Here is a 25,084-nt window from a genome sequence, read left to right on the forward strand (position 1 = left end):
ATGTGTGATGCGTTAGGTTGTGGATATAACTTTAATACCTTGGTAGTGTCTTGTCGGCTGTACGGAAAGGCTCTTGTGCTGTGTAGACATTAAGTTGCTGTTTCTAGAGATGTTGCAAATGGAATGCATCATTTAAATATGAAAGTACAAACAGTCAGAGGAGACAAAAGATGGATTAACTTCTTTGGCTTCACTAGAGCTTTGATTTAATACATCCCAACTGAGTCAGTGTTACTGTTGTCAGAGACTCATAGAAAGCTTTAGGTTGGAAGGGACCTTTAAAGGTTGTCTAGTCTAACCCCTTGCAGTCAACAAGGACATCTGTAACTAGAGCAGGTAGCTCAGAGCTCCAAACAACCTGACCTGGAGTGGTTCCAGGGATGGAACATCTAGCACATCTCTGGGCAACCTGTTCCTGTTTCTTGCCTCTCTGAGTTAAAAAAAAAAATCTTCCTTCTCTCCAGTATGAATCTCCCTCTTTTAGGTTAAACCATTACCCCTTGTCCTGTCACATCAGGTCTTGCTCAAAAGGTCTGTCCCCTTCGTTCTTATCAGTTACCTTTAAGTCCTGAAATGCCACCAGAAGATCTCCCCAGAGCCTTTTCTTCTCCAGGCTGAACAACCCCAACTCTCTCAGCCTGGCCTCACAGCAAAGGGCTTCCAGCCCTCCCATCACTGCTGTGGCCTCCTCTGGCCCTGCTCCAACAGCTCTGTGTCTGTGCTGTGCTGAGGACTCCAGAGCTGGCCCCAGCAGTGCAGGTGGGGCATCAGCAGAGAGGAGCAGAGGGGCAGAAGCCCCTACCTTGACTTATGTAGGTGCCTTTTATTTCTTTTGTAGCAGTAGCTCTTCCTACTGAGTATTGCCAGTATCACCCAGAGCAAGCCACTGTAACATCATTTGGTATCATTGAGAGTGTGCATCGTGTGGTATCTGCTGCTTGATTCACTTCCTGGTCTTGAGTAGTGCTGCGTACTCAGCCTCTGTTTAAGTGCCTTTGCAGTATACAATTCGTTCAGGATAGAAACTGATATTTAAAAGGAGCCTGTGAGAGACAGAATCTAACCCAGCAATCCCAGGAGTAAAGACTTAATAGTATGGGGAATATTGTGCTGGAAATCAAAAGAGCCATCCCACCTGCACTGAGTGGTTCAGAACTAATGTAACAGGAGAGAATTTCAGAAAAAAGCAGGCATGATACTTAAATGTTTTAATGCATATGAACTAACTGGTGTGTTCCTGCTTTTAGGCCATGAATATATTGGTCCCCTTCATGTTTAAATATGCAGTAGACAACCTCAACCAAATATCTGGAAACATTCTGAATCTCGAGGCTGCACCAAATACAGTGGCAACAGTGGCAACTGCTGTTCTTGTTGGCTGTAAGTGGCACTCCCAAATCTGTTGGCAAGGGTTGATGTTCTGCTGTGAGGTTGTGGGATAACAGAGTTCTGACCCAAGCATCTAGGATGGTTATTTCATAGTCACGTCTGTGTTATGTCTGTCTCTAATGTTCTGTGACCTTGCTTGTGGTCTTCCAATTAAAGAATGAAATCATACTTACAGAAATGGTTCTTGATTATAATTTCCCCCCCCCTTTCTTAGAACCAGCTGCAAAAGAAACTGATTTACAATGTCTGCACAATGATTTAGAAATGAAAAATAGCAGAAAGGTTTGGACCAATTAAGTACAGATTACCTTTGAACTAAAAAGGTTGAAAATATATAAAGAATGAGTCTAGTGTAATTTCATGCATGAAGGGAAGTTGGAGATCTAATTATTTTCAGTTTGTAAACTTCTTCATCTTTTTTTTCAGATGGTATCTCAAGAGCTGGGGCAGCGTTATTTAATGAAGCTAGAAATGCAGTATTTGGGAAAGTAGCTCAAAATTCAATCAGAAGGATAGCAAAGAATGTTTTCCTGCACCTTCATAACCTGGATTTGGCCTTCCATCTAAGTAGGCAAACTGGAGCTCTGTCAAAAACCATTGACAGAGGAACGAGAGGCATCAGTTTTGTTCTTAGTGCTTTAGTATTTAATCTGGGGCCAACGATGTTTGAAGTGGCTCTAGTCAGTGGAATTCTGGTAAGTGTTGCTTGTTCGTGGGTTGGAATTTAGGAATAATACATTGATTTTTCTTTTACAAAGTCTACTGAGTGTTAATAACAATAATTGATTTTACAAGGTGGTTGTGAAAGCAGCTACTGTAAAGGAGAGCAGGCCATAATTTTCGTATATTAGTTACTTTAAATTGGCTCACTTGAAATTATTTTTACATTTAACTCCTGTCTTCAGACAGTGGTATTTATGTGAATAGTTTTCATTATTTTTCTTCAGATTTGTTATTAAAAAAAAAAAAAGCAAGCAGTGAAGTAAACTCTGCACACAAGTGTCAAATATATCTGGGTAAATACTTAGAAAGCAGAGAATAGATGCCCTGGAATGTCTTAGTGTGTTGAGGGTAGAGGAGGGAGTGATTATTTGCTCTCTTCTGAATACTGGTAGTCATTCCTTATCCAGAATTTAAAAGTGAAAATTATCTTTTGGAAAATGGCTTCTTCTTTTTTGTAGGTTTTAAGATCAGTAAGCTCAATTTTAAACTTTTGTTTATAATTTATAAATAATTTTTAAATTTTTTTTTGGTAAGGTGCAAAGCACATTTCACTGTTTTTGAAACCAGGATCTTTAGACCTTTATATTCTGAAATCTAAATGTTGAGTATGTGGCTTAATCTAAATTAGAAGCAAGACTCTTGTTCTTTTTTGTTTGGTTGGTTGGGTTTTTTTAGAAATAATTAATCAAGTTTGAATGTAACAAAACTAATTAAAACCCCTGTTGGGTTAAATTTTACAGCCTTTGGAAGCTGCAGATCAAGCTGGCTGTCAGCCAGTCTGCCTTGATGCTTTAATTCTTACGCCTTTTCTCTCCTGATGTACCCTGAAGTAGAGAAAATGCTTCATAAATTGTCTTGCAAGGCCACTTATTTCCTCTTCTGCAGTCCTGAGCTTTCTTTCCAAATCCACCAAAAATGCATGTAAACAAGTATTTGTTTGTGATGACAGCACAAACATCAGCAACATTAAGGTTTTATAATGGAAAAAATAATTTTGCAGTGTTAAGATACACACCTGTTCTTGGTTATCTCCTCTAGCCTTTTTATCTGTGCCCTTCTTCATGCTCCTTCATTTTTGAGTTTGTACCTGTATTTAGCCTTAATCTGTTCAGAGCAGTGAGTGTGTTGGGAGAAACCTTCAGAGTTCTAGGTTTAGGCTAAGTTGTTAGAATTCTGAGGCAAGTTTTGAAAATTACTGTGACTCTTTTTTTTTTTTTTTTTTTTTTTTTTTTTCCCCTCCTCTTTTCAATATTCCAGTATTACAAATGTGGTGCAGAGTTTGCTTTAGTAACTCTGGGAACTCTGGGAGCCTATGCAGCGTTCACAATAGGGGTCACACAGTGGAGGTAAGGATGCCCTCAGATTGTTCAGGGTGTGTAGTGTTGCCTCAGCCTGAACTCCTGACTGTGTGAAACTTTCATTTTACAGGACTAAGTTTCGGATAGAAATGAACAAAGCAGATAATGACGCGGGTAATGCTGCAATTGACTCCCTGCTGAATTACGAGACTGTGAAGGTAAGACCAATCTTTACTGCTAGGCTCTTTGTGTTACTTCTGTCAGCCTAAGGAAGGTGAGTCATAAGATTCATCTTTTAGAGGGCTATGTATGTGGAGTGATAGCATGTTTTTAAAACATTATTCATTTGATGAGTACTATGTAGCAGTGACAGGGTAGCAGGGAAGTTGTTAATGGGGCTTGTAAAAATCTACTTGCGAACAAAAAGTGAGAAGTCTTTTTCATGACTGAATTGGCCTGACCATCAGTTTGTGCAAGATGTAAACTTAGAGTCCTGAAAAAGCTTTTCTTCATTTGTTTGCTAAGTTGTTTTCTGAATGTCAGCCTACAACGTGGTGCCTTCTCAAATGGCCACATGCACTCTTTTCATTACTTAGTGTGGTTGTTGCAACCTGCTGTGAAAGAGCACAACTCTATTTGCTCTGCTTGATCTGCTGTTCTCAAATAGAGAAGGGCTGGTGGGAGATGTGATGGTTGGAGGCTGTCTAGGGTGCAGTGACCATGAGATAGTGGAGTTTTCAATATGCAGGGAGATAGGGAGGAGCAGTAACAGAACCCTCACTTTGGACTTTCGGAGGGCAAACTTCAGGTTGTTCAGGCAACTTATTGGGAAAGTTCCCTGGGTAACAGCCCTTAAGAAGAAAGGGGTCCAGGATGGTTGGACCTACTTCAAACAGGAGCTCCTAAAGGCACAGGAACTGGCAGTTCCCACATGCCGTAAGACGAGCCGGCGGGGAAGACGACAGGCCTGGATGAGCAAGGAGCTCCTGAAGGATTTAAGGGAAAAAAAGAGGATTTATTGCCTTTGGAAAGGGGGGCAGGCAACTAGTGATATGTTTAAGGATGTTGTTAGATCATGTAGGAGAAAAATTAGAGAGGCAAAAGCACAGTTAGAAATTAAACTGGCCGCTTCCGTGAAGGACAACAAAAAGCATTTTTATAAATATATTAATGCTAAAAAGAGGGGCAAGAGGAGCCTCCACTCTTTATTGGACGTGGAGGGTAACATTGTAACTAAGGATGAGGAGAAGGCTGAGATTCTAAATACCTTCTTTGCCTCCATTTTCAACAGTAAGGCAGGAGGACTTCAGGATAACTGGCCTCCTGAGCTGGTTGATGGGGTCAGGGAGCAGTGTTGTGCTCCTGAAATCCATGTGGAATTAGTTCGAGACTTGTTGAGTCACTTGGATATTCACAAGTCCATGGGACCTGATGGGATTCATCCTAGGGTGCTGAAAGAGCTGGCAGATGAGCTGGCCAAGCCTCTGTCCATCATTTTCCACCAGTCCTGGCTCACTGGAGAGGTCCCAGAAGACTGGAAACTGGCCAATGTGACACCCATCCACAAGAAGGGACGAACAGAAGAACCTGGGAACTACAGGCCTGTCAGCCTGACTTCAGTGCCAGGGAAAATCATGGAGCAGATTGTCTTGGGGGCAATCACTGCATACCTGAAGGATAGCCAAGGGATCAGGCCCAGCCAACATGGATTTAGGAAGGGCAGGTCCTGCCTCACCAACCTGATCTCCTTCTATGATCAGGTGACCCGCCTGGTGGACGTGGGAAAGGCTGTGGATGTAGTCTACCTGGACTTCAGCAAGGCCTTTGACACTGTCCCCCACAGCAAACTCTTGGCCAAACTGGCAGCTTGTGGCTTGGACAGCAGCACTCTGCGCTGGGTTAGGAACTGGCTGGAGGGCTGAGCCCAGAGAGTAGTGGTGAATGGTGCCACATCCAGCTGGCAGCCTGTCACTAGTGGTGCCCCCCAGGGATCAGTGCTGGGCCCCATCCTGTTCAATATCTTTATTGATGATCTGGATGAGCAGGTGTTGATCTGTTAGAGGGTAGAAGGGCTCTGCAGAGGGACCTTGACAGGCTGGACAGATGGGCAGAGTCCAACAGGATGGCATTCAACAAGTCCAAGTGCTGGGTGCTGCACTTTGGCCACACCAACCCCATGCAGAGCTACAGGCTGGAGTCAGAGTGGCTGGAGAGCAGCCAGGTGGAAAGGGACCTGGGGGTACTGGTTGACAGCCATCTGAACATGAGCCAGCAGTGTGCCCAGGTGGCCAAGAGAGCCAATGGCATCCTGGCCTGCATCAGGCATAGTGTGGCCAGCAGGAGCAGGGAGGTCATTGTACCCCTGTACACAGCACTGGTTAGGCCCCACCTTGAGTACTGTGTCCAGTTCTGGGCCCCTCAGTTTAGGAAAGATGTTGAATTGCTGGAGCATGTCCAGAGAAGGGCAACGAGGCTGGTGAGAGGCCTTGAGCACAAGCCCTATGAGGAGAGGCTGAGGGAGCTGGGACTGTTTAGCCTGGAGAAGAGAAGGCTCAGGGGTGACCTCATTGCTGTCTACAACTACCTGAAGGGAGGTTGTAGCCAGGTGGGGGTTGGTCTCTTCTCCCAGGCAACCAGCACCAGAACAAGAGGACACAGTCTCAAGCTGCACCAGGGGAGGTTTAGGCTGGAGGTGAGGAGAAAGTTCTTCACAGAGAGAGTGGTTGGCCATTGGAATGTGCTGCCCAGGGAGGTGGTGGAGTCACCATCCCTGGAGGTGTTCAAGAGGGGATTGGAAGTGGCACTTGGTGCCATGGTTTAGATAGGCATGAGGTGTAGGGTGACAGGTTGGACTCGATGATCCTTGAGGTCTCTTCCAACCTTCTTGATTCTTGATTCAAAAAAACTACTGTTGAAAAATCCTGTGGACAGCTTTCAGGTTTTCCAGGCTTACACTTATTTTGTGCTTCTTTTAATTGGGAGAGCTAGAAGTAATAAAACAAGCACTGGAGTTACCTGTGAAGAAGGACCCTGAAGTAGACATTGTGTGAGAACTCTGTTCTAGACAATTCGCATTCATCATAGCAGTGAGGACGTTCTCGTACATAGAGGACTGGAATTTTTTCTTCTTTTTAGTACCTAATGCCAGCTGGTGTTTGGTTTTGACATCAGTCAGGTAGAAGTTCTGCAAGACCAGATACCCAGTGTAGAGATCTCCACCGTGTCTCCTTTCCCAGTGGTGAGCCTGCTGGAGTTGGCTCATGTTTTTGGTTTCACACATTAACCTTTTCTCTTTAGCTGTTAGACATACAACCCCTCCTCACCACTTCTATCTGTGCATGGAGTATGTTTATAGTGAATTTTATAACTAGTTAAATACACTGTCCAGTATGTTTGGGAATGTGGCATTTACTATTTTTGTGTATATCTTAGTATTTCAACAATGAAAAATATGAAGCCCAGCGGTATGATGAATTCTTGAGGATATATGAAAATGCTTCCCTGAAGACTATCTCTACTTTAGCTCTCCTGAACTTTGGACAGAGCGCTATCTTTAGCGTTGGTTTAACAGCCATCATGGTGCTTGCCAGCCAGGGCATTGTCGCAGGTAACTCATTTGTCTATAAGCTAAAAATGACCCTCATTTACCTTAATTATAGATAATAGAAGTGTTAATTAACTTACTGTTCATGCGATAGTTCGTTTTGGGAGTTTGCATATTTCTATTTGTTGGAGTATTGTTAATTCTGTCACATGTATACAACAGTGTCTAGCATTATTTTATTAGAAACACCTTAAATGTTTAGCAGTTAGAAAAAGATCCTAAGAAAATGTAACTCTGGGAAATTTCCTTTGAAGGATTATCAAAGACACTTCTATAAATACAAATATTTCCATAGACCTTCTACAAAGACCCTTTCTTTTTACCCTTCTTCCTTCCCATCTTGGCAAGATGCAGAACTTTTCCCCAGCGTGTATATACTTCTATGCTTTATTTTAATACCAGTATTCCTCTCTTTCCTTGGATTAATAAGGGCATATTATTAAAATGAGGATTTAATCTCTATTTGTCTAGTTTACTCCATGAAGTGAAGTCTGATTGTTTCAGAAAACATAGTACAGGCTTCGAATCCAGAAGATAAGTATGGCATGGGGATGAGGCTTAGCTAAAGCAACGTGATTTTAGAGTAAAATAATGATGTTTTAGACATTGTTAGTATCAGATGAATTTAAAGTGTAGACCTTTATAAGTTGTCTTTGCAGCTGCTTTGGTCTTTTGTTATGAGAAGCCCTGACAGGGAAGAGTTAAACTGTGAGTGGATAAGCCAGGAGGTGCAGCTTATGGCTGTTCTTAGGAAAATTTAGGATAGCCTTTAAGCAGGATGATAGAAATATGGCTTTAAGTCATCTTTGTGGATCTGTTTCAGCTGAACTGACCTGGCACTTACCTTTAGCTAGTGTGTTATCCTGAGTGTTCCCTTGATCAGTCTATTTGATGTTAAGCTGCCCAGAGGTCCTCACTGTGTTTTAGTAGCTCTGCTGTACATGGCATGAGAGGCCTCTCTCTTATCATGACAAATTCCACCATTTGGATTTGTCTGTTACTGTATTTAAAATTCTTTCCTGATTCTTGCTTTCATGTGTTAGTTCTCCCCTTTCTAACTGATTTTGACCCCATCTATGTTTCTTTCTGTGGAACTGGCATCTTTACAACCTAATGTTTTCTGTGGCTTTCCTGATATGTTGCTTGTCTTATTTTCCAGGTGCTGTTACATCTTTTAAGAGTAACCCACACAAATACTGCCATTTATTTCAGGCACCTTCCTGTATAAAATCTGATCTTCTGGGAATGTGTTTTGTTTACTGTTTAAACAGCTGGGTTTAGAAATGGGATAAAAGCAACTAAATTTGATTGATTGTTATTTTTAAACCTTTTGGTCCTTCCTAAGAAGACAACCCTTCAAGTTTCCTTATTCTCTCACATCCCTTTTGTCTTAAGGCAGCCTTTCTGTTGGAGATCTAGTAATGGTGAATGGATTGTTGTTCCAGCTTTCTCTTCCCCTAAACTTCCTGGGAACAGTATACAGAGAGACAAGACAAGCACTTATAGATATGAATACCTTGTTCACACTTCTCAGTGTAGATACCAAAATTAAAGTAAGTAGTAGCTTATTTTCCTAAAGTATCTGGGTATTTCATAGGGCTGTTTCCTGGAAATGCCACCGTTTCATTCTGCTTTTAGTTTCTCTTCAAGAAAGAGATGTTGTGCAAGGATGCTGTTCTGCCTCCTCTTTAAGTGCAGCTTGTGCAGCTGCTTTTTTTCCTTGTAGAACCTTTTAGTGATGGCAGAAGTACCTTCATGGAAGATGTGTTTGTATTGAGATTGTTTAAGGATTCATGCCTTGTGCTGGAATTTTTATTAGTAATCAATGATGCAGAATTTATTACTGCAAAAGAAGTTATGAAGCAGTGTTTACAGGAGTAGTTTTTACCTTCTGTGAGGGAAAGGAAGGACAAACTTCTTCCACTTGTGTGGTGGGTTATAATTACTTTCAACATATCCAAGCTGCAGTGTCTGTTTGCCTTTTTTTAAGCTAGGAAATAGACTGTTCAGCTTGTTGAACTGCTTGAGTTACCTTCTGGGCAGTAGATAAAGTGGTACTCTTCTTTTAATAGGACAAAGAGCTGGCTCCACCCCTGCAGATCACACCACAGACTGCTTCCATCGCCTTTGATAATGTGCATTTTGAATACCTTGAGGGGCAGAAAGTCCTTGCTGGAGTGTCTTTTGAAGTCCCTGCAGGAAAAAAAGTGGCCATTGTCGGAGGTAGTGGGTCAGGGTGGGTAAATGGACTAAATACACCAATGCAGAATTCCATTTCTTAAATGCGTTTCTTCTCGTGTTTTGCCTGTTGTCATTTTTGTGACATCAGTTCTGTTTGGAGATTGTAAATGGGAAACCAGCAGTGTAACACAAGCTTCAATTCTTTTATATTTCAGGAAAAGCACAATTGTGAGATTGTTATTTCGTTTCTATGAACCTCAGAAAGGAAATATTTATGTTGCTGGACAGAACATACAAGATGTCAGTTTGGAAAGTCTGAGAAAGGCCATAGGAGTTGTACCTCAGGTAGACCATGTTTCTTTCTCCCCAAACAGCCCATCATAACAATGGTTTCCTGTATTTTGACTCTGTGCTTTGATGGAGGAGAGTCCTTTCAAGTGGTGTTGTCTCAGTCCTCTGGAAGTCGCCATGCTTCTTGCCCCCTCAGGAAATAAGACTTTTTTATGTGCATCATCATATAGATCTGATTTTTTTAAACATGTTTAAGGCTCTTCATGAGAAACTGCCTCCAGTTTTAGGTGATTTAGCTTTGTAGTTGATTACCACACATGATGATTTAGCAAAGTGGTTAAAGTAGCCATGACACCTGTGTTTAGGACACAAAATACATTAGTCCCAGTTTTGGGAAATTTCCCCAAATACTTTTACCTTCAGGCTTTATAGAAAAATGTGAACTATACTGTACTGATTTCTTTCATGAACTAGGGACAGTTTTTAAACTCTTGTTGATGGTCTCATCTAACCTAACCTCCCATACCTGCAGGATGCTGTTCTCTTCCACAATACTATCTATTACAACCTGCTCTATGGCAATATCGGTGCCACTCCGGAAGAGGTGCATGCGGTGGCGAAGCTGGCAGGAATCCACGAGGCTATTCTTCGAATGCCAAATGGTTACAACACTCAGGTTGGGGAACGAGGACTCAAGCTCTCAGGTAGGTTCTGAAGCAGACACAGATTGCTGGAGTGGGCCCAGAGAAGGGCAGCAAAGCTGGTAAAGGGTCTGGAGAACAGGTCTTGTGGGGAGCAGCTGAGGAAGCTGGGGTTGTTCAGCCTGGAGAAAAGGAGGCTGAGGGGAGACCTTCTGGCTCTCTGCAGCTTCCTGAAAGGAGGGTATAATTGGGTGGGTGTTGGTCTCTTCTCCCAAAAGGCAAGGATGAGAGGTAATGGCCTCAAGCTGTACCAGAGGAGGTTTAGATTAGACATTAGGAAAAAATTTCTGGTCTTGGTGATTTGATTATTAAGTAAATAATAAAAAAACAAGTTATTTTGACTTTTTCAAGTAGAATCCATTTCAGTGTTTCCTAATTGCTGCCCCAAACTCCTGATTTTGCAAATGAAACAATTAACGTGAATATGGATGGGGAAGAACATGAAGCAAGTCAGTATGTTACAAAAGTAAGGAGAGACCTTGGATTTTGTTACTGCAGTGTGTCTTTCAGATAGGGATACTGTCAAGCTGTGAGTTTTGAACATGCTTTAAAGGAGAGAGCGAGCGAAGGAAAGTGTATTAAAATAGACTGAGCAAATTGTACAGTTCTAATTGCCACTGAGTTCTGCCAAAGACAGTTGAAAATGTGAACTGCAGCATGATTATCAGCCTTTTAAATGGTTTATTAAAGCATGTTCTCTCCTGATAGGAATGGAACATTAACAAGGATATAGTGGTATTAAATGGAATGTTTTGAAGTCTTGAATAAAACAAAGGAGGACAAGTGCACAAACGTGAAGTGTTTGCGTTGCATACCAAATCTTTAGCAGATTTTAAGTTTCCAAATGCATCTGTTTTCCTGTCTGTGAAAGTTGTCCTCAGTTATTCTGGAATAAATGTTGGCTGTAAGAATTGTGAAGGAAGGGAACTAACCTGAAACTGGGTTACATCAGGAACCAATGGGCAGTAGATTGCATAATGAAGGTGGTTTTTAGTATGAGGGCAGTGGTGGAGTCGTCATCTCTGGAGATGTTTAAACTGCTTGTGGACCTGGTGCTTAGGGATATGGTTTAGTGGTGACCCTGCAGTGCTGGGTCAAAGGTTGGGCTGGATGATCTTAAAGGTCTCTTCTACCCAAAGATACTCTAATTCTTTAATTAAATCTGCTGATTAAAACTGTTGGGTGTTTTTCAGAAGAGGAGGCTGAGGGAAGGCCTCATCACTTTCTACAGCTACCTCAAAGGAGGTTGGAGTGAGGTGGGGGTGGTCTCTTTTCACGTGCAGCAATGGGCAGGACAAGAGGAAATGGTCTCAAGTTGAGCCAAGGGAGGTTCAGGTTGGACATTACGAAAAATTGCTTCCCCAGAGGGGTTCTCCGGCGCTGGAATAGGCTGTCAAGGGAGGTGATGGAGTCATTGTCTCTGGAGGTATTTAAAAGGTGTGTGGATGTGGTACTGAGGGATGTGTTTTAGTGGCAGTAGTTTAGCAATAGTGATGGAATTGAGTTCTAGGTGAGTGGCTGGGCCTGATGATCCCAAAGCTCTCTTCCAACCTCAACAGTTCTATGGTTCTATGATTCTATGACACTTTAAATCTGGGCCATTATGGAGTGGGAAGATTAATTTCAAGGAGAGACCTGAAAGAAAAAATGAGTGTGCAAGGTATGTGAAATCCAATACAGCAGCATGGGCAGAGTAGGGTTTATTTGTGAGAGAAACGAGGATGGATGTGTTTGGAGTTACTGCATGGGGTACAGCTTACACTGGGTGAATAAGCTTATAATCCCTGGTGTATAGAGTGAGCTATGTACTGCCCATCATCCTTAGCTACCTGTATGAGGCTCCTGCCTTGTAGCATCTACAGAATAATTCTTTGTCCTTTTCTAAAAGGATGATTAGTCTTGAATCAGGAGCAGAAAGTCATGGGATGCCTCATGTAACATGTGCAGACCTTTATCAGTAACAACTATGACGGATATTAAAAAGCAAAAAGAGCCAACCCCCAAAGCAATCAATCACAGAATGGTTTCGGTTGCAAGTGACCTTAAAAAGACCATCCAGTTCCAACCCCCATGCCAGGGACAGGTACTTCATCCACTAGACCAGGTTGCTCAAGGTCTGAACATGTCCAGGGAGGGGACATCCCCAGCTTTCCAGGGCAACCTGTTCCAGTGTCATGTCTGCTATTGGATTTTGAATAGCATGATTGTAACGTCATCTTTGCTATTTCCTTCCTTTCCTTCCCCCCTGTTCAGGAGGAGAAAAGCAAAGAGTTGCAATTGCCAGAGCAATGTTAAAGGAGCCACTTATTTTTCTCTACGATGAAGCCACATCATCTTTAGATTCAATTACGGAAGAGGTAATAAAAAAAATAATCTAAACCTTAAGTGGTGTAATGATGTCTGATTCTGATGCTTTTTCCTTCTTTTCCTCTTAGAACGGATTCTGTTCTTTTCGCCTAGTTGCTGTCATGGTTTCATGGTGTCATTGTTAAGAGATCCTGTGTCTAAGTCCCTGGTCCTAAAGGCCAGAACAGAGGTACTGAGGCTGTTCACTGTCAGACACAGTGAAGAAGACCAACTCTGTTCCTGGATGTATTTCCTCTTTTACAGTCTTGATGTTCTGTTCACCATTAAACCTTCTTCTCTTGAAGCTGTTTATGTACCTCATATGGCCATGAAGTGTGGACCTTTCCAACCACTTTAAAATGTTTTAGATGACCTCTAGCACTCATTTAGAATGTCTTATAAATAATGGTGACATAATGCAGAACAGAAAACCTCTTGATGATTGTGCAGTATCTTTTGGGGATGCAAATCGGGGAGGTGTAACCTGCAGTAATTTGTATTCCTTTCACAGGAAAGGCTGTGGAACATCAGAGTGTTGTGACATTGATGTCATAACTACCACAGTAACTGCATCAGGCTGCATAACCACATCATTGCTTAAATACTCAACTCTCAACAGCAGCAGTAATTTCACAAACTAATGTCATCAAAACCTAGAGCTTGAGCTATGTTTGTGTTCACTTAGGCAGATTATCGAGCAAATTTATTGACCTGTGGTCACTAAATTACTTTCATTTTGCAGACACAAAGAAATCCAAGTCCATACTGCACAGCTCTTCAGCAGCATTTAACTGTAGCCCAGCTTCTTTTTGGGCCACCCAGTTCTGCAGAACTCAACTTGGATTCTTTCTCTCTTTTGCTTTGCTGTATTTATTGCAAGAACCATAAGCAAAGCTGAAAGGTTTGGAGTAGAACTGCTCCTTAAAGGCAGTCAAATTAAAATGAGTCCTTTGCACAAAAGTATCTCTAGTAATTGAGATGCTTTCTGACAGAGGCTGCTCAGGAGGAGAAGGACAGTGCTGTGCTGTTCTTCTTGTAGCCAGGGCACAATGTCCCAGTTAGCACTGCTAGGATCTGAGTTTGCTTTGGGAAGGTGGAAGACAGCAGTGGAAAAGAAGAGAGTAAGAGAAGAAGGAAGGGGGGAAGGAAGAGAGGAAGACAATAAAGATAACTCCCATGATTGCTTTAACTCCATGTTCCACATTAGCATGCTATTGAGAGGGATTTTTTTTCTTTCGCTTCCAGTAATTGGGAAGTTTGAGGATGATTTGTAATTTTCATGGCTTTACTGCTATTTTAGCATGGTGATGTGGGGAAGTTTGGCGTGAAATCAAGTCACACTTCTCTCTCTGTGTTCCTTGAGCTGTCTGTTTTCCATGAATATGAGGTTGGTTGGTTTTTTGCAGTTTGAGGACCTCATCAGAGCCTGCTTTTGATTCTTCTGGGCTTTTCTTCCGTCCCTGCTTGTAGCTGTATCTCATTGTGAAGGTAGAGCAGTGCTGGAGATGCTTCTCAAAACTGATTTACAGTAATTTGCCTACTTCCCATCAGCGTTTTTTCTCTTCAGACCATCCGGGAGTGTCTAAGAGTTTGTCTCTCTTAATCCTGCAGAACATCCTCAGCGCCATGAGGGCCATGGTGAAGCACCAGACGTCAGTTTTCATTGCTCACAGGCTGTCCACAGTAGTTGATGCAGATGAAATCATCGTGCTAGATAAGGTGAGATCATCACCTGGTGATGTGTAATTTTCACATCATGTCAGTGTCTGGTTTAGACTCTGTGTGTCCATTTTCAAGTATTACACTCCTACCAAGCTCCTGAAAGGTCTTTCTTTGGAAATGAGCAACCTTAGAAAGTTCTAGGCCAAGCTTTGCTCTTTGTGTTGCTCTTTGCAGGTAACAGTTTGTCGGTTGCGAAACTTGGGATATGAGACTCTCTTGTGTGTTGTGCTTTTACTTCGCTTGCTTATTTCACCAAGGCTTTGGGCATTGTCTTCCACAACATCCTCCCAGGGAAGCTTAGAAAGCGTGGGTTGGGTGAGTGGACAGTGAGTTGAATTGAGAACTGGCTGAAGGACAGAGCTCAGAGGGTTGTGATCAGCATTCAGGGTCTAGTTGGAGTCCTGCATTTCACAGTGTTCCCCAGGGGTCAGTACTGGGTCCAGTCTAGTTCAACATATGGGCAAGTGCTAGTGGACATGTTCACCATGAGTCAGCAATGTGCCCTCGTGGACAAGAAGGCAAATGGTCTCTTGAGGTGCATTCCAAAGAGTGTGACCATCAGATTGAGGGAGGATTTCTTCTCCCTCTACTCTGCCCTGGGGAGGGCACATCTGGAATACTGGGTTCAGTTCTAGGCTCCCCAGTTTGAAAGAGACAGGGAACTACTGGAAAGAGTCCAGTGGACTCTCTGTGAGGAGGAAAGGCTGAGAGCCCTTGGGCTGTTGAGCCTGAAGAGCAGCCTGAGAGAGGATCTGATCAATGCTCAACAAGAGCTAAAGAGTAGGAGCAAAAGGATGGAGCCAGACTCTTCAGTGGAGTCCAGTGACAGAACAAGGGGCAGTTGGCACAAACTGGAACTCAGGAGCTTCCATCTGAACAGGAGGAGAAAATTCTTTGGTGTGAGGGTGCTGGAGCCCTAGAGGCAGGCTGCCCAGAGAGGTTGTGGAATCTCCTTCACTGGAGAGATTCCAAACCCACCTTGGCATTGTGGTCCTGGGCAAGGTGCTGTGGGTGCCCCTGCTTGAGGAAGGGGGTTGGACTACATGAGCTCCAGAGATCTTTTCCAAGCCCACCATGCTGGGGCTTGGGGATTCATTTACTTTTGTGTTCTTGATCTGGATTATGACAGATTTCAGTCACTACGCTGGCTTCATGTTGCATGTTTTTTATATCATCTGCTCCATGTCAGATCAGGTTTCCTCATGTGTTCCCCAATTTCTGTCTTACTTTCAGTGCTCAGTGAGTGTCTGTTTTTCACATACACCCATTGTTTATTTTTCTTTCAATGGAAAGAGAGGACAGTGTGTTCTGTTTCCATGCAGATAAAACTGTTGTAGGATTGTTCACTCTAATTATGTGTTAAATCTGACCACCATTCTGTATTGTACCTGGAGAAAAGTGTGATTATTCCCTTTCTGTGGGCTTCTAAGGAAAAAAAAAGAAGTTTCAACATTTGATTTACTAATATCACTATTCGGCTATTACCTTGTATTCAGTCTCTCCTAAGTCCATTTTCTTCTCTATTACCCCTATCTGGCTATAGATTTAAAATAAACATGTCCTTATTATACCTTCCTAGGTTTTTAACTGATAATGCTGAAAATCTAGTGCTCTAATCTGCTGATAATAGATGTTAAATTTATCTCTGCATTCATTTTTTGCAGCTGCTATTTATATGCTTGTGATCATAGGTGTATTTAGTGACTAAAATATGCATATCTAAAAGAAAATACATTATTCCTACAGTATGTTAAAGATTTCATGGGGAATCTTTACAAAATCTCCTGAAATGGTGACATTCAGAACTATTTTTGCTATATAAGTTTTAACTTCAGATGAAGGGTAACAAAGGTGGTGAAGGGTCTAGAGAACAGGTCTTATGAGGAACAGTGGAGGGAACTGGGGCTGTTTAGTCTGGAGAAGAGGAGGCTGAGGGGAGACTTCATTGTTCTCTGCAACTCTGAAAGGAGGTTGGCGTGAGGTGGGGGTTGATCTCTTCTCCCTAGCATCAGGTGATAGAATGAGACAAAATGGTCTGAAATTGTGCCAGGGGAGGTTTAAGATGGGTATTAGGAAAAATGTCTTGACTGGAAAAGTGGTCAGGCACTGGAACAGGCTGCCAAGGGAGGTGGTAGAGTCACCATCCCTGAAGGTATTCAAGAAACTTGTGGACATGGCACCTGGGGACATGGTTTAATGGCCATGAAGGTGTTGGGTTGAAGCTTGGACTTGATCTTGAAGGTCTCTTCCAACTCAGAAATGAAGCAGTGGAATAAACGACCCCTGCTGCTCTGTGGAGTTTTGATTTGCTTTAGATCAGCTTGGTTTTTTCAGTTTTGGCTACAGAGTCACTTCCTAAGGTGTATCCTTTCTGTAACTCCATGGTAAAACATCTTGCAAGTGTTTTGTGGGTTTTTTAACGTGTTACAAGACAATCTGCAACTTTTTGTTTTCAAGGCAAGATTTCACAGCTTGCTAAGAGCATGTTTTGTGTTAGGGTGTAACTGTTAAATTGCAAATAAAAGCACAACCTGAAGCTGTAAACCAGGCAGGGTGCTCGCTTCCCTGAGTGGTGGTGATGAAACAAAGACTGTGAATGAGCAACACAGGGTAGTGCAGCACTTGGGGTGCCTGACTGCTTCGTGAGACATCCTTTGCTCAGCAGAAAGCTGCCTCTTGTTGTCCCAGCTTGCTTGATCAGCACTGTCCTAGAACCAGATAAAGAGGGCTGAGGAGTGGAGATGAGGTGATTGTGACTGGTTTTGCTTAGCAGTGGACATGGGGCATCACAATTCCAGCATCTTTGCCTAGGCAAAATCAGAATAATCCCTGAGTGAGTAAACTAATGGTTAATTAATGATATTGATCTTCACGCTGTGAAGCTGAACAGAGCAGTTACATTTTGATGAGCTTCAAAGAATTACTAAAAAACCCAAACCGTACAAGCCATAATCCAAAAGCCTGGTGTCATGGGTTAAGGCTGGGCTGGTGACCAGATGAGTGTCAGAGGCTCCCCATGAACCCCTCTGGTTTCCAAAGGGAGGAGAAGGGGAAGAAGGGAGGGAGACTGATGGGCTGGGAAAGAAGCTAAACCAGCTGGGATGGAAAGAACAATCCCATGAAATAGAGAGAGAGGGACACAAACCAACATGGAACCCAACCCCTGATAGCAATGGCGTCACCATTGGCACCACTGATGCTGGGGCAAGTCCCAGATTGGAATCAGCAGCAGATGGGAACCAGATTCAGGAGCTGCATTCTGGAACTGGATTGAGGAACACAGGGATCAGAATGGAAGGCAGAAGGGACAGAGTCCTCCTTGGACACTGGTCAGTGAAGAGCAGGCTTGATCCTGGTGACACTTCAGCTTTCTCCTGAAGATGCTATCCATGGGATGGAATCCCTTGTTGGTCCCTTGGTTGAAGGGCACCTGCAAGTGCCACCTCTAATTTCCTGCACTCCAAGGTGGGGCACAAGATGTGGCAGTGCCCTTGGTGTGGCCAGGAGCAAAGCCAAGCCAGAGCCTTCCTGCAGCCCAGCCCTTGGCTGGAACTCTCACCATCAGCTTCTCACTGCTAGAAGCAGCCCTTGGCTGTACAAGCCTGCCCTGAACTTCAGGAAGTGCCTCACTGAGCAGAGCCTGAGCTGGGAAGTCCAAACACTGAACAGAATTAGTTCTGGTCTAGCTCAGACCAGGACACCTAGTCTCTGCTGCTCTGAAATCTAACCACTGAACAGTGTAAGTAAATTCTGCAGTGATGTTGGTCAAGTGTCTGTTTATTCAGATTCCACCAGCATGGCTGGTAATAGAAGTGACAAGACCCAATTTTTTTCCCAGCATGTTCATCAGCAGCTGTCACAAGGAGGTAGATTTAATTGTAGATCAGAATTTAGAGCTAATATAAAATCCATGTAGTTGTCCATCTAACACTGTCTTTTCCCAAAAGACAGAAGATCTGCAGGGTGAATATATTATGGTAATTTGGTGTCCATGAATGTAGAAGTGTGTCTCAGAGTGAAGGGATGAGTCTGGATCATACAGTCACAGAATGGCTTGGGTTGGGAGGGACCTTTAAGGCTCATCTAGGCCAATGCCCTGCCATCAGCAGGATATCTGCAACTAGAGCAGGTTGTTCAGAGTGACAAACAACCTGACCTGGAATGGTTCCAGGGATGGAGTGTTTACCACATCTCTGGGCAACCTGGGACAGGGTCTCACCACCCTCAGTATAAGAAAATTTCTTCTATCTCTCCAGTCTAAATCTCCCTCTTTCAGTTCAAACCATCACCCCTTGTCCTGTCTCAACAGGCCCTGCTCAAATGTCTGTCCTCAGCTTTCTGAGTGGTCCCTTTAAAGTCCTGGAAGGCCACCAGAAAGTCTCCCTGGAGGCTTCTCTTCTCCAGGCTGAACAACCCCAAGTCTCTCAGCCTGGCCTCCTCCATACCTGCTCAAACCAGGATATTAACCAATATCCTTCTTGTGATGAGAGCTGTAGCACAGATCTAGTACAAATCCCTTTGTGCTCTTTTCCTTTAGCTCCTTAGTGTCAGCGAGTGTGTTACCAAGCAAAGCCAAACACGTTTGGTCAGTATGCTGCTGTTACTTTTGCACTAGTTGTTTAACATCTTGCTCCTCAAAGAGATCTCTGTGTTTACATTTACTACTGAAACTGGAAGAGCTATTTAAACTTCCATGTTGATGGGCTTTAAATTTTGACCAGCTGGACAAAAGGCATTTTCATTCCCATTTATTTTCATTTGAGAGGAGCACAGCTTCTTGTGTTTTGTAGATTCACAGAATGGTTTGGGTCAGAAGGGACCTTAAAAAGATTATCTAGTTCCAACCCACTGCCATAGGCAAGGACACCTTCCACTATACCAGGTTGCTCAATGGCTCATCCAACCTGTCCTTGAACACCTTCAGGGAGGGGACATCAACTGTGTCCCTGGGTAAGCTGTTCCAGTGTCTCACCACCTTCACTGGAAAGAATTTTTTCCTAATCTCCACTTTGAATCTCTCCTTCCAGCTCACTATGTAACACACAGTTCAGTGCATCGTGTTCAGTCTCTCGCTGCTATCCCAACATCCTTCTCTGTGCTAATCCCTATTGCAAATCCATGTCCTGTGTGCTGGCAGCATTTACATTGCTGAACATCTGGTGATGTTGGTGACTGAATGACTTTCCTTCTCTTGCAGGGTAAAGTTGTGGAGCGTGGTAGACATTCAGATCTCCTTGCAAGTCCTAACAACCTCTATTATGAGATGTGGCACACGCAAAGCAGCAAAGTACTGAATAGTCACAAGAATCCCAGCTGGGAAGAGAGAAACACCCGGATGTCCAAAGAAGAGGAAAGGAAAAAACTAGAAGAAGAAATTAGCAACAGCGTAAAAGGCTGTGGAAACTGTTCCTGCTAAATATGGTCCTGCATCTGTCTTCTAGAACAGGTTACAAATGCACAAGATCACACTGGAGTGCAGCTCTTGTTTTTAAGTCAGCCCTTGAAAAACTTTTCCTGGGTTTTGCAGTTTTGGGGTTTTCCAGTTTCTCAGAGGGACATAATTTCAACCAAAGGAGTTCTATTTTTACATATTTAGAAATATCTAATATTCAGTGGTGTCTGCAAGAGCTGAGCTGTGTCAGAAACTTCAGACTTCTCCACTAAGAGTGTAATTTATGGCAATTTTTTAGGCATTGGCAAATTCTCCTGGTAGTCGCTTGAGGTGGATTATTAAATTGTAAACAGATTTGTCCTTGACTTACAGTATTTCTCATCATTAATGGGTGATAAAGATGTCATGTTTTAATTGTAATTGGGCTACTTTGAGCTCATTTGCTAGTGAGGAAGGTGCAATTTCATTTCTTCAGTGGTGTTCTGGTTTAAAATGTTCCTCCTTGTAAAGAATAAGAAAAGCCTTCAAGAAAAAATTAGAGTCTTCTGGTAGCAAATTAAATATTGGAGTTATCCATCTCACCCTTTCAAAACAGCTTTCACAGGGGGATATCAGGAACGTGTGGGTATTAGCCTACAAGCTAACATTATTTTTTAAGAGCTGGCAAAAATTTGTAGTTACCAAGTATTGTGTGACTTGACAGATAACAGAGAAAACGTGTGTAAATAGGAAGAATTGGAAGTTTCCCTTAAAAGAACCTGGATTCGTGGTTCTGTATCCTCAGCATCTGCTGCAGCAGTCAACGCAGAATGCAGTCACGATTTCTATTTCAGTCATGGTCTTAGGGAGCAATTAAGATTCAATAAAGCCTTCCATAAATTTCTATTATGTCATTAATGTATGAGAAAATGACCTGGATAATGTGGAAATCCTAGCAATAATCATCTCCTCATTTCAATAGCCAGAACTTCTTCAGTGTTGAAAAACCTCAGGCTCTCTGATTGGGTTTGTGTGGCAGGGGGACTACAGGGGTGGCTTCTGTGAGAAGCTACCAGAAGCTTCAGCTGCATCTGACAGAGCCATTGCTGGCCAGCTCCAAGATGAACCTGCCACTGGCCAAGGCTGAGCCCATCAGTGACAGGGGTGGCACCTCTGGGATTACTTACTTAAGAAGGGGGGGAAAAAAAGCAGAAGAGCAGAAGCAGTCAGAAGAGAGGAGTGAAGATGTGAGGAAAAACAACTCTACAGGCAGCAAGGTCAGAGAAGGAGGGGGAGGAGGTCCTCCAGACACCAGAGCAGAGATTCTCCTGTAGTCTGTGGTGAAACCCAGGGTGAGGCAGGCTGTTCACCTGCAGCCCATGGAGATCCATGGTGGAGCAGATACCCACCTGCAGTGCTTGGAGGACCTCATGCCTGAACAAGTGGATGTGCCCTAAAGGAGGCTGGGACCCTGTGGGTAGCTGACACTGAAGCAGTCTGTTACTGAAGGACTATGCTGCATGGAAGGGGCCCACACTGGCACAGTTCATGAAGAGCTCCAGCCTGTAGGAAGGACCCATGCTGGAGAAGTTCATGGAGGACTGTCTTCAGTGGGAGGGACCCCATGCTGGAGCAGGGGAAGAGCGTGAGGAGGAAGATGGAGCCCAGACAGCATGTGATGAACTGACCACAGTTCCCATTCCTCATCCCCTTGCACTACTGAGAGGGAGAGGCAGAGAATTTGGGAGTGAAGTTGAGCCTGGGAAGAAGGGTGGCATGGGGGGAAGGGGGGCTAAGATTTGGGTTTATTTGTCATTACCCTGCTCTGGCTTCTAATTGGCAATAAATTAATTTTCCCCCAAATCAAGTCTGTTTGGGTCATTGGTGAGTGATTTCTCCCTGTACTCATCTTGACCTAGGAGCCTTTCCCTGTATTTTAATCTCCCCTGTCCACAATCTTTTGGATTGTGAAAAATATTTCTTTTTCTTCTTCTTCTTTTCTGGGGAATTTTACCAGTATACCTACACTGTAATTATGATTGTAAATCAGATGCAAGATACCTCAGTGTGGGCACAAGCAAAGCACTGAATTCAGTGCTGCTGGAAATTTAGGTGCAAATAGTGTTTGGTTTTGTTTTTCTTTTTTTGTGTTATACTTTCCCCTGTGAATAAATGTAGAAACTAATACAAAGGGGCTGAAACCTTTGCTGTCTTTTCTGTTAGAAACTCCTTTTAGCTATAGTAAAATCATGGATTGAAAAAAAAAAAAGGAAAAAAAAAGGAAAAAAAAAACACCAAAAAACCCCAACGTGGTTGAAATAAAATAAAAGCAACCTGGCATCAATCTCCAGTTTAAAGTGTAGCAAAAGGAGAGACTTTTATTGTCATTCTTGGAGAGCAGAAGCCAAGCCTTGTTACTGTGGTGGCTGCTCAGAATTCTTCTAGCTTACCATCTTCCTTTTATTTTCGCTAATTGTCTCATTTTTAGTTTTTGACAGCAGTGAGGTTGGCTCTCAAGGTGCAGTTATCTCTGAACTGCCAGAAACAGTTAGCAAAGGTTTATTCAAAAGTCTTTTTCTCAGCCATCTCCCTTTCCTGTTTTGTGGATAATAAAAACCCAGCCCATGTGTTGTCCCTCCCCAGTCTCTCCCCACCCTGCAGGAGCTGGTGCTTGGAAGTAAATAATTTCTCTGCTGTTGCTTGCAGCAGATCGTGTGCAAAGGCTGAAAATGAGAATATTTCAGTCCTGAAAATTCTTTTTTCTTTTGGCGCAAGGGTTAGAAATGTCACTGGGCTGAAAGCTGGAGGAGAATATTTTTCTTTGGTGAACAGTATTCCATGTTGCAGGGCTTCAACGTACTGGTAATTGTCTGCAGGTGTGATCTTCACTGTCTGAAAGCAAAAGCCATTGTAATGCCAAATATGATTTTTGGGAAGGGAAGTTTGCAGATGAACAAGTGATTGTACAAAGCTGATGCATTTGTCACTGGGGATGGACCTTTGCAAGTCCTCTGGGTATGGCAGGTTTGGGATGAGGCTTGTTTTCTGTGGTAAATACCAGGAATAATTCCCATTTGTGGAACTCTGTGAAGGGTTTGCTACAGCTGCAATGGCATCAGCAACCTCTGCCATCAGTTTTGATGCCAGTCAATGTACTGCAGCTTTGTCCAGCTTTGAGCAAACTGAACGAGGGGAGGTAGCTCTTAACAAAGGCACTTACTGAAAGCAGAGGCCAGTTGTAGAGTAGAATTTTTGCTTTGAAGAGTTGCAGTGAGTTTCTGGAGATGACAGAAAACTTCCTGTGTGGTGGAGTTGCTGGATAAGCATTCCAGAGTTTGGGGCTTTGTTTGAAGGGATACTTTCTGCGCTTGCCTGTCTGCTTTTAAGGCACAGGTTATAGAAATAGACTTCACCAGATAGCAGCTACACACAAGAAATGGAGAACAGGATGGGGAGAAAAAAAGCATCTGTACTAATGAGAGCCAAAAGGGTTTGCTCCCCCCCGGTACTTTCCCAAGTTAAATGGGACAAAATTCCTCTAAAAGTAGAAAAGGTCCTGTTGTAGCTGATGAGTTGTGAGCAGGATCCTCTGCTGCCTCAGCTCTGTCAGAGATGCAAGAACAAAATACTGAGTTACATTTTGTGAGCAGAGCCAAACTGTGATCGTATCAGCTGCTAGAGAGTAAAACTTGTGCTCTCTTTTTGGTTTTATTGTCCCAAAAGATGGATGTAGTGAGGTGGAGGTTGGTCTCTTCTCCCTAGTATTAGGTGATAGAAGGAGAGGAAATGGCCTGAAATTGTGCCAGAGAAGGTTTAGTTTTGATATTAGGAAAAATGTCTTTACTGCAAGAGTGGTCAGGCATTGAAACAGGCTAGCCAGGGAGGTGGTGGAGTCATCATCCTTGGAAGTGTTCAAGAAACTTGTGGACATGGACATGGCACTTTGGGACATGGTTTAATGGCCATGATGCTATTAGGTTGGTGGTCGTCTTGATGATCTTAGAGATCTTTTCCAATCAAAACAGTTCTATGGTTCTATGATTTTATTGATATGTCTCCAAAGTGTCACCAATTAAGACAGACATTTAGAATGCTGAGTGGCAGAGTCCTGGCTGAGGAGGGACTCGGTGCAGTGCTGTCTGACCACAAACAGGTTGGTTTTGGAGCTCTTTGCCAGCCTCAGTGCATCTTGATAATTCTGCTCCTCTGCAGTCTGCAGCATCGCTTTTCTAAACGGCAGCTTTTCATATTCTGGACTTTTACCTGGTTGTTTTTCAAAATTCAAGCCATCCATCTACTTCCATGATAAAATCTGTCTGCAATTTTAGAGTGGAAAAAATATTTTTTTTTCTTTTCATTTTTTGTTCTTAAAGGAAATGTGTGAACAATGGGTGTTAAAAGGGGGCTGCTCCTTGCAGTGTTCATCTATTAATGAACTTACAGAATTTAATTGTAATTCCCATGTAAGGTTATTAGGCACAAGACATGAAGACACAACACACAAATTTTGGCTATTCATAGAATCGTAGAATGTTTTTTGGGTTGAAAGGAACTTGCTTGAACAGTTCCATGTTCTTCTTGTGTTGGGGGCTCCAGAGCTGGACACAAACACAACACTGCAAGTGGGGTCTCATGAGAATGGAGCAGAGATTGGGGATTCTCACCTCTAAGTAGAAATCTTAATTAATGGTTGGTTGGAGGTTGTTTTGTTTTCACAAATGGATGTTTATAACTTGCTGTTTGCAGCTGATCCCTCAGTTTACCCTCAGCACCTCTGTTACATGGATGAGTAATTACCTACACCTCTCTTAGCACTGAAATGATGTTCAGGTTCCTTTTCAGAATGAAAATGTATAAATTCCTGTTGTACAGGGAGATGGCAGGAGTTCAGGACCACAACAAATTGTGTAAATATCCTCCCCTGACTCCTGCTGTTCCTCAGTGTGGGGATAACGATTACAAAATAAAAGATGCATCTTTGTGAATAGAAATGGGTGTCCTGCCAAAATGGCTCTTCCAGCTTTGCAGCACACTGCAGGGGACATAGTCACTGGTATGGACACTGAGAGCAGTGGTCTTACTAACAGCTGTAGGAGCTCTGGGAAGCTTGCGATATGCCTTTTAAATGAAAACAGTGGATGAGGAGTTTGGTAATGACAGTGAAGCTGGTCACAAATGATGATGGGAATATGGGTTAGTGTAAGGAAAAGACATTCCAGTTGATGGATCAGAGAGGTAAGTCCAAAGAGTGCACCTGAATTCTGTACCCACTCGGCTTTCATTTAACTTTCAGCGTGTGGAGCTGCAAAAACATGAAGAGCACTCATGTTGGGTGTGTCATGCTGATGAGAGTGAAACATCAAAACACATCAAGAAAAACCTTGACTGGTTCTTACTTTAAACATCTGCATTTTATAAATGTAAACTCTCAACTTGTGAACAGCAGAAGTAGATCTGG

At 43.0% G+C, this 25,084-nt stretch overlaps 1 protein-coding gene across 1 annotated transcript in view; it reads left to right on the top strand.

Annotated features, from left to right (window-relative positions):
* The window catches only part of ABCB7 (ATP binding cassette subfamily B member 7), a 46,391-nt gene extending 24,923 nt beyond the window's left edge, over positions 1-21,468 (top strand). Inside the window, exons 5-16 of the mRNA XM_054388463.1 lie at positions 1,248-1,380; positions 1,816-2,084; positions 3,370-3,458; positions 3,541-3,628; positions 6,843-7,017; positions 8,410-8,567; positions 9,087-9,250; positions 9,411-9,540; positions 10,019-10,190; positions 12,441-12,544; positions 14,145-14,252; positions 19,453-21,468. Coding sequence (XP_054244438.1) covers positions 1,248-1,380; positions 1,816-2,084; positions 3,370-3,458; positions 3,541-3,628; positions 6,843-7,017; positions 8,410-8,567; positions 9,087-9,250; positions 9,411-9,540; positions 10,019-10,190; positions 12,441-12,544; positions 14,145-14,252; positions 19,453-19,671 — 1,809 coding nt within the window. The 3' untranslated portion in view covers positions 19,672-21,468. The remainder of the gene's footprint in view (positions 1-1,247; positions 1,381-1,815; positions 2,085-3,369; positions 3,459-3,540; positions 3,629-6,842; positions 7,018-8,409; positions 8,568-9,086; positions 9,251-9,410; positions 9,541-10,018; positions 10,191-12,440; positions 12,545-14,144; positions 14,253-19,452) is intronic.
* Positions 21,469-25,084: the final 3,616 nt, after the last annotated feature.

The sequence above is a fragment of the Indicator indicator genome, chromosome 17 (assembly GCF_027791375.1).
Source record: "Indicator indicator isolate 239-I01 chromosome 17, UM_Iind_1.1, whole genome shotgun sequence".
NCBI classification, from domain to species: Eukaryota; Metazoa; Chordata; class Aves; order Piciformes; family Indicatoridae; genus Indicator; species Indicator indicator.